Genomic DNA, 12,455 nt, shown 5'->3' on the forward strand with positions numbered 1-12,455 from the left:
ATCTTTTGTAATGATAAATACTTAGTTCCTGAGCCATGTCACAGGCTCACAACCTATTCAAACACAGACATACCCTTAAGACAGGATTTGTGAAGGAAAAGACAATGGGGAGGCTTTTCCACTTTGACCTTGCAGAGAAAACATTTGCTCAGTTTAGGAATCAAAATGGCTTCAGTCGGTCTTCCTGTGCTGATCTATGTACGTGCGGTTATGAACATTACCATATATCTAAGACCTCAAAATTCCTATCGTAATAGAAACCTATCAGCTGGTATACGTGTGTGTTCATGTTTGTTCATTTTTTCATTAATACAATTACTGCACAGAGCCAGTCAGCAGCTACGTTCATGTAAAAGGGCCCTGGGGCCTAGCCCTAGGCCTGCCCCACATTGACTGTGCCTGGTCACAATGGAAGGGGTAGCACTGTGGCATAATGAGGACTAGGCAAACAGTGGCCTTTCTGGGACAGGCCTTCAGACTCATAGCCTCCAATATGCTAGTGCCGGGGCATCCTGTGGGCGGTAAGTCAGCTCCATGGGTCTGGAGGCAGAGGCAGAGCTAGTCTGGACAGCAACAGGGCTAAAACATAAGGGGTGGCTGCGAGGGGAGTGAGGGAAAGTGGCAATAGGGTGGGTACACAGCATTCTAGCTTGTTTGCCTGGCAGTGGCTTTCTCTGGACATTGGAGTTTTATATAATGCCCAAGTACAGGGCATGACATAAGGAACCATGACCTGCTCCTAGAAAATTAGAAACCTCTGTAATGATTCCATGTAGGGTGGCCCCCATCTTTGTTTCGAAGGACCAGGACATTGTCAGTAATTTCTATACAGGCATCCTTGTAGTAATAGTAATAGTAGTAATAGTAGTAGTAGTAGTAGTAGTAGTAGTAGTAGTAGTAATAGTTATACCATTCACGTACATACCACTTTACAGACTTTCGAAAACAAAACACAGACAGAAGCTTACAATGAAAAATCAGGAATGAGGAAAACAAGGGAGATAGGATAAAAATGAAATGTCAGCAAACATATTTACATTCCAATCCTATAGACGAGGGATGTTGTTGGGCTATAATTCCCATCATCCCTGACCACAGGCCACTCTGCCTGTGGCTGATGAGAATCAGAGTCCTGCAACATCTGCAAAGCCACAAAAGTTTAGATTTTTTTGTGTGTGTTTTAAGCTTGATTGCATCTGGGAATGAGTACTGAGCCAGAGTTCTCATGGAAAAGGTGTCCTTTTAAGGAGCAAACTGATGGAAGGGGTGGCGGCGGCACCACAGACATGTTCAGGGAAGGGATTTAGGATGCAAAACAGAAACTGAGTGTGCGTGGAGCTAGGGAGGAGACTTCAGCAGTTTGGGGAAAGTCGAGGGCAGGGATGGGAAGCCTCAGGGTCTTGGACCAGATGCGTCTCTCCAGACTTCTCTTTCTGGCCTTCAGAACTCTCCCCAGCCCACACACCCTTTCTGACCCTGCTGCTTCGCACCCTCCTTGAATGTTTTTGCCTGGCTGGAATGTGTCTTTGACCTCTGGCAATGCCTCGTGCTTGTCTGGATACAGCAAGAGTAGTCAACCTTTTTATACCTACCACCCACTAATGCATCTTTCTTGATGGTAAAATTTCCTTACTGCCCCAAGTGCTCGATAGAAGGAGGATTCAGCTTGTGCCGTAGAATCCCCTACCGCCCACCTAGAATCCTGAAATGGCCACTAGTGGGCGGTAGGGACCAGGTTGACAATCCCTGGGATAGAGGCTAGAGAGGTGTACATGTGAGTGCGTGTACAGAGGTGAAATTCACATTAGTTGCTCTGCTCAGTTTTACCTCTGGTATGTGGTCCCTGGAAAGTTACCTAGGAAGGAACGAAGCCTATGGATTGAAAAGGCTTCCTTGCTCCTGGTTGGGGTTTTTGGCTGGATCTGGGAGCAGAACCCCCAGCTCAGGAGTGAAGCCAAGTGCATAACCTGTCTGTTCTGTGAAGGTAAACAGCTCTCTTCCTCCTCTTCTGAAGCTGGGGAAATGGCTTTTCTTCCTGCGTTTTTCTGAAATCAAACAAACAAAACAGAACCCTATCCAACCAAGCTATGTTTTGTTTTGTTTTGTTTTGTTTTGTTTCGTTTCGTTTCGTTTTGTTTCATTTCGTTTTGTTTCGTTTCATTTTGTTTCGTTTTGTTTTGTTTTGTTTCGTTTCGTTTCGTTTTGTTTTCCTGGAAAGTTAGCAAAGGGAGTTCTCTGCCTAGGTAACAGCAAGTGAGACTGGGTGGAAGTCTTGCTAAGGAAGTGCAAGGGGCTAGCCACCACAGAGATGGATTTTGGGGGAGCACAACTAGTTCGCCCACACTGGGCATTGAGTTCAGAGGGCACCGCAACAATGACAAGAGGCTGTGGTAGAGAGCGCCAAATTTTGGTGCTTCTTGCAGCCAGAAGCTTTCCGAACCTTGCGGCTCAACAGATGTGTGGGCCTATTTAATCCTGATGCACTCAAAAAAAACCCCCCTCCATTCCTGTGAACAGATGCAGCCTTAAAGGTGCAAGTCATTCATCACCACTCATCATATCTGCCACAGAGAAGCCTCGTCAAGTCTCTCCTTCCCAAGGGCATGACCTCTCCCCTGCTTGGAAATGGTAGGTGAGGTATTTCTCTAAAATGCTTTTTTTAAAAAACACTAATGTGGGCCATCAACAGGGAACCAGGCATCCCAGAATAAGGGAGTAGAAGGTGCTAGGACCCCTCTGAGACTGGGGGACTGAGGCCCACCCACTCCCCACCCCCGTCCCTGGATAATCAATCTACAGCTCTTATAATCAAAGCTAATTCATAAGGAACCCCCAAAAAAGCTAATTCAAGATGGAAGGGTGCAGCCTAAGGAGATACTGTGATCATATATAAATGAGGAGTAAGGAACCTTAGGCCAGGGAGTGAATATCCCCCCCCCCCCCCGCATCTCTGTTTTGCTCTCAGAACTGTCCCCAGGCCACACCCATAACTGGACCTGCTCCATTCCCCCCCCCCAAGTGCTTTTACCTGCTGGGATGTGTCTTTGATCTGTGGTGATGCCTCAGAGGACGCATGGGGTAGGAGGGTCTGTGTGCGGAAACATCTGGATTTTGTGTGGCTGTAGGCTATTGTACAAAGGCAGGAGTCGTATCCATTGCCCTGGCTCCAACTTATGCTGGCATGAGACTGCCAACGGAAAATGAAAAAAGTTCCCCTGATGGTAACTGAAGTCCACCAACATTAGGACCATGTTTTCTTCTTTTAGATGCTACAAAGGAGTAGTGAAAATGAAGACCTTCCTAGGTTCTATTGATGCTTGTTAAAGTATTGTCAGTCATCTGACAATATATACATCCTTTCAATAAATGGGAAAATGTTGGAGTGTGAGGAGACGAATGGGGAACCTGCAGTCCTCCAGATGTTGATGGACTCCATGTCCTATCAGCTGCAGCCAGCATGCCCAATGGTCGGGGGTGGAGATTGTAGTGCATCAACATTTGGAGGGCATCAAGTTCCCCACCTCTGGCTTAGGAGAACATGAACAACAAGTTCTGCAAGCAGGTTTCACTCAGGGGTTGTTTGGGTGGGCTGTTCTTCCTTTAATTTAGTTTCAGCTCTACAGAAATCACTCAAGCCTTCCCAGTGAAAGCAGCGACACCTCCAGCTCTGGCCTGGGCAGCATCATCGAGACCCCCAAACACATCCTCTACTCAGCCTGCAGTTTACCTCACACCTTGGACGACTTGCTGGCCGGGCTGTCAGTTCCGAAGAAAGCCGCTCGCAGGCCCCCGCCAAGCCGCCCTCGACGCAGCAGCAGCCCCAGCGTCCCCGTCGACCTGGACATGAGCGACGGGGAGACCAGCCTCTCCGACAGCGGCTCGGAGTCTCCTGTGTGTGTGGAACTGCCGCCACAGCCCTTCATCCGCGAGCACACTGTCAGCAGCACCAGCGCTCAGGTGGGGCCTCCTGACACAAAATGGCCTCCTCTGCATTGCTAAGTTATTGTGACTGGAGAGCCGGGTCTCTCTTTGAGCCAAAAGCTGAACTCCTCTTCAACTACCCCACTGGGTAAATGGGGGTGCAACATTGGAGCTAAATAGATCACATTTAGTGCACCTCTGAGGAACCCATATTGCTACATGCACCCCAACCCTATGAGTCATGAGAGATTTCGGGGGCTCCAGTGCTTGTCTAAGTATCTGTGAAATAAGGTTTGAGGGGAGTTACTGGAGCCTTGTATCATATGGGTTGTTGCTGCTGCTGCTGCTGCTATTTCGATTTATATACTGCCTTTTATCAAAGGGTCCCAGAGTGGTGTACAACATTAAGAACACATTTTATGGAGCATAATAATTAAAACATTGTAAAAAGCATCATAATAGGCAGCATCATAATAAAATCATCACAATAGCAGGCCATTTATATCGGGGATGGGGAACCTGTTACCTTCCATATGCTACTAAACTACAACTCTCACAATCCCTGGCCATTGGCCATGCTGGCTGGAGCTGATGGGATATGGAGTCCAAGAACTTCTGTAGAGATTCCCCATCCCTGATTTACACATGTACACAGGTTGAGCATAGGTGGGAAATACAGAGGTCCCAGGTGTAATGCTCCCCATCAGAATTCTAATGGAACTGCCAGAGCCTTTTACAGTGCCTTTTACAGAGAGCAATTCAGCCCTCTGTATCCTTTTGTCCATTGATTCTCCATCAGTCACAAAAACATCTGCAGGTTGATCGCTTCCTTCTCTTTTAACCCCTCTTCCTGCTTAATGGGGTTGGGGACAATAAGGCTTAGTCATCGCTCCTCATCCTTTTTCTGAGCCATCTTAACTCCCATCGAAGCACATCACCTGACTGTCACCAGCTATAAATAGTCTTCTTTCAGGCCTTAAGACGTGTTGCCTCAGGATAAGCCACCCTTGACAGCTCTGCTCACAGAAACCTTAAGAGCAAAAACATCACACAAGGAATCCCAATGGGTCATCCAGGCCAACTGCCCTCCAAGTGCACAGAAATAGTCTTCAGTTTCAAGTGCCTGGAAATTTCTGTGTTTGGAATATAGCTCGTATTGGGCACAGTGGCATGGTTTGCACATAATGCTGAGCCGAACCATGACTGTACAAGAAGGAACAAGTGTGCCATTGGTATTCATAGCAAAAATCACAGCTGCTTCATTCCTCTCCCTGCTGTTGCTGCTTCACTACCAGGAGCTAAACTATGTTTTGGCTTAACATGACATCCAAAACCAGGCTTGTAGTTTGTCTGCCCCCAAGACAAACCATGAGTGGTAAGCCAGGAACTTACCACGTGGGTGGCGCTGTGGTCTAAACCACCGAGCCTCCTGGGCTTGCTAATCGGAAGGTCAGCAGTTCAAATCTCAAGAACGGGGTGAGCTCCAGTTGCTCTGTCCCAACTTCTGCCAACCTAGCAGTTTGAAAGCACACCAGTGCAAGTAGATAAATAGGCACCACTGCAGCAGGAAGGTAAATGGCACTTCCACACACTGATTTCTATCACTGTGTTCCGTTTTACCAAAAGCGGTTTAGTCATGCTGGCCACATGACCCAGAAAGCTGTCTGTGGACAAACGCTGGCTCCCTTGGCCTGAAAGTGAGATGAGCACCACAACCCCATAATCTCCTTTGACTGGACTTAACTGTCCTGGGGTCCTATACCTTTACCTTTTTTTTAAAGCCAAGAACTAACACTTGGTTCAGGGTCCAGCATTCAGCCACACACTGCCAAATTCAGGTCGCGCAGTTATAGTTGATTGGGAGGTGTTGTGCAACCAACTCTCTTCCGAAGAGACTGGACATCATGTGCTAAGAAAAATGTCGGGAAAATGCACTGGAAAGTGTGGAGTAGCACTCGCTAACCTCCCTACAAACAAGTCAGGGTGAATGCTCAATAGACAGGCTGCCTAGAAGCACCCCCAGTGTTTCCTGCTATATCAGAGAAGACTAAGGCGACCTCTTGGTGTATGTCCCTTAAGGGCAGTGGAGGCTGGTTGTTGTTGTTGTTTAGTCGTTAGTCGTGTCCGACTCTTCGTGACCCCATGGACCAGAGCACACCAGGCACTCCTGTCTTCCACTGCCTCCCGCAGTTTGGTCAAACTCATGCTGGTAGCTTCGAGAACACTATCCAACCATCTCGTCCTCTGTCGTCCCCTTCTCCTTGTGCCCTCAATCTTTCGCAACATCAGGGTCTTTTCCAGGGAGACTTCTCTTCTCATGAGGTGGCCCAAGTATTGGAGCCTCAGCTTCACAATCTGTCCTTCCAGTGAGCACTCAGGGCTGATTTCCTTAAGAATGGATAGGCTTGATCTGGTTAGGAGGCTGGTACATTAGGGTAAAGAGATCACTGCCCAGCCAACCTCCATCTGTCTCCAACCAGCCACCACCTTTCCACCATCTTCCTTACAACCAGCCCCGGGGGTGGCCCTGAATGCCAGCTTCCTCCTCCTTACTTCCTGCAGAACTCAACAGAGTAGAGGATGGGGGACAAAACTAGAATCAGTTGGGTTTGCTCTGGCTCCACTTACTACTGGTCTCCTTGTTTTCTGTCCCATAAATCCCAATGGCCACCAGCCACCACGGTTCCTCCCTGCACCAGTGAAAGGACCCCTTTAGCACCCACTTCCCTGAAGATGTCGGGATCAAGTGAAAGAGCTCGTCTCCTAGCTTTCTGCATGATGCCCATTTTCTCTCCTCCATAGGTTTCTTGGTCAGGCCCACGCAACGGGGAATTGATTTCCTTCTACGAGCTGCAACTGCAGGAGGCCAGGCTAGATGGTCAAGGCAAGAACATCCATTGGTTTTGCTCACAGACAGAAGAGCACCTGGAGAATCTGACTCCTGGCACTACGTACTTGCTCCGCGTGAGGTCTCTCAACGTGGCAGGTGCTGGGAAGTGGAGTGCACCCTATAAGGTGAGCACAGTCCTCCTGGTGGGGAGGCGGGTGCACATACCATAGAATTGGACATCCAAAGAATGTAGAAAGGCACACCCGTTGCACTTTCACCCAAAGCCCAATTCAGGGAGGCTGACCCTGGTAGAAATGTCAGAACCATTGATAACCACAAAAAGGCACATCAGAGCTAAAATGAAATAGAGAATAAATTGAAGAATTGTTCATATTTGTAGCATTTTGATTTTTTTAAAAATTAAATATGCAGGAGGTAACAAGTGCTTTTTGAGAGAGAGAGAGAGAGAGAGAGAGAGAGAGAGAGAGAGAGAGAAACCTGCAGGCTTTTGATGACTAAAGCACTGTCAACAAAGTACCGTATATGCCAATTTTAACCTTTGACACTCTGTTTTGCAAAGCCCTAAGACAATCCACGTTTTTAACTATAGTTGGGGGAATCCTGTAAATACATAAATATTAGAAGTACATAAAAGAAATACATAAATATTAGAAGTACATGGATTTACTTCTTTGCAGTCGAATCTGAACTACAGTGATTTGCTCAATAAGCCCTACAGCCCTGCTCCAATTTATTTACAGTAGATGCAATCCCCAAAATGTAACCGCTGCAAAAGTTGCAGGCTGACTATTGTGACTATTTCAGCAGTCCCCTATAAAATGGCAGGATTGAAGCTAACTATCCCAGCAACCCTTTTACTATAACCCCAAACTAATGAAGCACCAACGTTCATGCATCTCCAGGAGATTTTTTTAAATATTACGTTTTTATCCTCCCTTTCCTCCCAGGAGTTCAAGGTGGAATGCGTGGAGAACTTAGCTGAACTTTGCTGCTTTTGAAACTAAAGTCACAAGTAGTTTTTCACATTGGTTTCAATTGGAACTATGTGCAACTAAGTAACTTAGCCTGGACCCAAATCATAGTCCTTCTCCCCATTCCACCATCTCCATATTTTACCCTCACAACAAGTTTGGTTAAGCTGAGAGGTAATGGATTGGCTCTAAATCTCCTGGTGAGTTTCACAGCTGGACCTGGGGTTTCCCCCGTCCTAATCCAACACTCTAACCAGTACACCTCACTGCCTCTGTAGGAAATTGGCTTTGCCAGACATAATGTGCATGGTCACGTTTCAAGATGCAAGCAAGTCCACTTTTGATGTGGAAAACACCCTTGCAAGATGGGGTGATAACTGTTGCAACTTTAGCAGATTTCTAGCATGCTGTTTTGCATTTTGTTGCCTCCCTGTAACAAGCTCTTCCCCTTTGCTTCTTCCAGTTTGGCACAATGCCTTCTGTGGCAGGAATGCCTCCGGACCCGGCTCCTGTCACTGTCACCGTGCGGCGGTGCAGGAAGCCCCAGAAGAAGACGATCTTTATCCCTGCCCCCTAAGAGGAACAACATGGAAGTAAAGGATGGCACCTCCCACTGGCCCCCCGCATCTGTTATTCCACATCTCCCCATAACTGCTGCTTGGTGCCTTGGCAAATTTTCTGCTCACAAAATTAACTTCTAGCCAGGCGAAGAAGGTCAGGGGCTGGGATGATGGGAACTGGGCATATACAGATGTCACAGTTCACAGGTGCATTTGCAACTATTTTGCTGCGTATGGTGGGAATCTGATACATAAGACAAGGGAAGAGGCAGAAATCATGTGACTGCAGCCTCCTACCCTACTCTCTACTGACCCCTTTTGCCCAGGTTCTGTAATGGCAGCCTGCTCTCTGCTGCCCCCTCTTGACCAGGTTGCCAAGAGGCAGCAGAAGGAAACAGGGATTAAGCCCTGCTGTTACACAGCCTGGACAATAATAGGCAGCAGAGAGCAGAGAAAAGGGGCAGCAGTTACACAACTTGGATAACAGGGAGCACAGCAGAGAGCAAGGGACAGGCTACAGTTGCAGTACCTGGCCAAGAGGGGGCAGCAGAGAGCAAGGAAAGAGGCTGCAGTAACACAACCTGGCCAGCAGTGACCAGCAAATAGCAGGGAAAGAGGCTGCAGTTGCAGGACCTGGCTGAAGGGAGGCAGCAGAGAGCACACCATTCCTGTCCCAAGTCCTTGATGAAAAGCGCAACCTCTGAGCTTTAAGATTTTGGGTTGTGTGGGGTGAGTTTCATGCAGCTGTATCCTACACATTTACTTTGCTTCCACTGAGCTCCATTAGATTTAATTCCACGTGGCAGTGCATACATTTGTCAACAACTGGTGTGTTGGTTGGTCTTTCCAGCGAAATACCACAATCTGTCACCCTTTGCAAGTGGCCCGAGTGCCTGGCGATTTGCTTGCAACATTCACTCATGATGAGGTTAGCTTTGTGTGCCCACCAGATGCTGCTTGACTACAAATCCCATCATCCTTGGCCATTGGCCACAACAGCTGGGACTGGTGGGAATTGTCATCCAGCAGCATCAGGAAGGTAAAAAGGTAAAGGTAAAAGGACCCCTGACCATTAGGTCCAGTCATGACCGACTCTGGGGTTGCGGCGCTCATCTCGCTTTATTGGCCGAGGGAGCCGGCATACAGCTTCTGGGTCATGTGGCCAGCATGACTAAGCCACTTCTGGCTAACCAGAGCAGCACACAGAAATGCCGTTTACCTTCCCGCCAAAGCGGTACGTATTTATCTACTTGCACTTTGACGTGCTTTCGAACTGCTAGGTTGGCAGGAGCAGGGACCAAGCAACGGGAGCTCACCCCGTCGCGGGGATTCGAACCGCCGACCTTCTGATCGGCAAGCCCTAGGCTCTGTGGTTTAACCCACAGCACCACCCGCGTCCCATCAGGAAGGTACCGATACCATTTCAGTCTGCATATGAAGTGGTACGTAGTGGAACGCAGCAGCTGCTTGCGCTTCAGCGTCAGTGTGCTGTATATGACTTTAAAGTGTAATTTGAGAAGTTGCCACAGGATGGTGCCAGAAAACTATTCTGCAGCTGCACATAAGATACAAGGGTCTCAGCGCCACTTTTGAGTACCTGTTGGCCCAAGAGAGCCAACATGAGAGATGTGGGGCAATTTACTATCTTCCAGCCTAAACTAGCTCACGGGATGAAATAAGGTACCTCATAATGGGGTGAAGGAAGACACAGCCATGTTAAGCTACTTGGATGAAGGTTCTGATACCAATAAGAGGAAGAGATAGACTAAAGTATAGACTATAGTTAGATATGAGGGAGAACTAGACCATTTACTGACTATAGTTAAAATATGAGGGAGAAATGGACGGTTTAAATATATACATAAAATAAAAATAATAAACTAAGACTACATTTTGGCAAGACTTATACCAACTCAGACCATTGGCCAATGTTGTCCAGCAATAAGTCTCCTGGCTCTCAGGCAGAGGTATTTTTATTACAGCTTTTACATTGATAAAATGTACTTGTTTTAATTTTGTTCTAATCCTGTTTAAAGTTTTAATAACGAAAAGAGCACTGTTTGTGGGCTTCTGTTTACATTTGTTTTTGGAGTTTGAATGTCAGTGGACTATTAATAAACTTGTTTGTATGGATTTGTTTATTGCTGCATGTACATCCTCCTTTCCCTGCAAGCTTGACAGGGTGCAGTTCCCAGCCTCCACCATGTTATTCTCACAACAATCCTGTGAGGAGAAGAAGAAGAAGAGTTTGGATTTGATATCCTGCCTTTCACTCCCTCTCAAAGCGGATAACCATCTCCTTTCCCTTCCTCCCCCACAACAAACACTCTGTGAGGTGAGTGGGGCTGAGAGACTTCACAGAAGTGTGACTGGCCCAATGTCACCCAGCAGCTGCATGTGGAGGAGCGGAGACGCGAACCCGGTTCCCCAGATTACGAGACTACCGCTCTTAACCACTACACCACACTGGGAGATTAGGCTGAGATTAGGCTCCAGTGTGCAACACAATTGTTGAGCAAGGATTTTAACCTGGGTCTCCCCCCAGCTAGACCTAATTACTTGGCCCTCCTGAGATCTTTATAACTGCAGAGGCTGGTGATTTTATCTGTACATTGAGTATATTCTCTACCACATAACTGCATTCTCTTTGCATTCCTTTTTTTTTTTCCTTTTATTAAATATTTATTAAGAATTTTCCATTTTAAAAAGCCAAAAAGAAAAAACAAAAAGAAAAATTAAAAAACATGTACAGTTTGCAACCCTTATTTTCTATAACATATTTCCCTCACTTCCCCACACCTCCCCTTCTTATATTCCAATTCAAATTATAAATTCAACAAGTTCTTTGCATTTCCTTTGCATTCCTGGCAAGAGACACACTTCTCAGAAAAGGTGTCTGGATCAGACGCAACTTAGCAACTATGCAATTACTGTGTACAGTGGTACCTCTGGTTACGAACGCTTCAGGTTATGAACGCCTCAGGTTCCGCTAAACCGGAAGTAGCTGCTCCTGGTTGCTAACTTTGCCCCAGGATGAGAACGGAAATTGCGCACCGGAGGCCCCATTAGCGAAAGCATGCCTCAGGATAAGAACGCTTTCAGCTTAAGAACGGACCTCCAGAACGAATTAAGTTCATAACCAGAGGTACCACTGTACAATATACCTCCTGCCTTCTGCCTTTAAAAAATCCAAACTCATTTGGAAAGGGATTAATGTGGGAGATAGGAGGCATTTGAAGTGAAAAGTCTTCGGATGCTTCCAGGCTGTCTCTATTTTGCAGTGGGATTCAATAACATACCGACAAATTCAGGAAAAGCAATTATAATCTAACCTCCCTGCAAACAAATAAGAATGAGCATTCATTAAATAAGCCAACATTGTCCAATATCCCTGCAAATAGGAGGAATGCTCAGTAAACAAGCAAGCATGTGCCTGCCCACCTCATCTTCCAAAGCCCTTAAAGGTAAAGGACCCCTGGCCATTAGGTCCAGTCGTGACTGACTTTAGAGTTGCGGCGCTCATCTCGCTTTACTGGCCGAGGGAGCCAGCGTACAGCTTCTGGGTCATGTGGCCAGCATGGCTAAGCCGCTTCTGGCTAACCAGAGCAGCACACGGAAACACCATTTACCTTCCCGCTGGAGCGGTACCTATTTATCTACTTGTACTTTTTGGTGTGCTTTCAAACTGCTAGGTTGGCAGGAGCTGGGACCAAGCAACGGGAGCTCACCCCGTCACAGGGATTCGAACCACCAACCTTCTGATTGGCAAGTCCTAGGCTCTGTGGTTTAACCCACAGCGCCACCCGCGTCCCAAAGCTAGCTTGTCAGAAGTGGGACCTAAGCCCTTAAAGGTAAAGGAACCCCTGACCATTAGGGTCCAGTCGTGACAGACTCTGGGGTTGCGGCGCTCATCTCACTTTATTGGCCAAGGGAGCCGGCGTACAGCTTCCGAGTCATGTGGCCAGCATGACTAAGCCGCTTCTGGCAAACCAGAGCAGCGCACGGAAACCTAAGCCCTTACCTGGGCTCAATTTAAAGTGCTGGTTTTTTACCTTTTAAAGTCCCTGAATGGCTTGGGACCAGGTTACCTGACACATACGCCTTCTTCCATGTTTCTATCAAAACCCTAAGATCCTATTCACAGCTGCTGCT

At 47.2% G+C, this 12,455-nt stretch overlaps 1 protein-coding gene across 1 annotated transcript; it reads left to right on the plus strand.

Moving 5' to 3' along the window:
* The first annotated feature begins 416 nt into the window (after positions 1 to 416).
* Positions 417 to 8,354, plus strand: FNDC8 (fibronectin type III domain containing 8). Its single transcript, XM_083514535.1, has 5 exons — positions 417 to 521; positions 2,518 to 2,628; positions 3,610 to 3,957; positions 6,724 to 6,936; positions 8,207 to 8,354. Exons 2-5 carry the CDS (start codon positions 2,626 to 2,628, stop codon positions 8,318 to 8,320), a joined length of 678 nt encoding a protein of 225 aa, XP_083370661.1. The 5' UTR covers positions 417 to 521; positions 2,518 to 2,625; the 3' UTR covers positions 8,321 to 8,354.
* Positions 8,355 to 12,455: the final 4,101 nt, after the last annotated feature.

Source organism: Podarcis liolepis (genome assembly GCF_965112155.1).
Source record: "Podarcis liolepis genome assembly, chromosome: 7".
Taxonomy (NCBI): domain Eukaryota; kingdom Metazoa; phylum Chordata; class Lepidosauria; order Squamata; family Lacertidae; genus Podarcis; species Podarcis liolepis.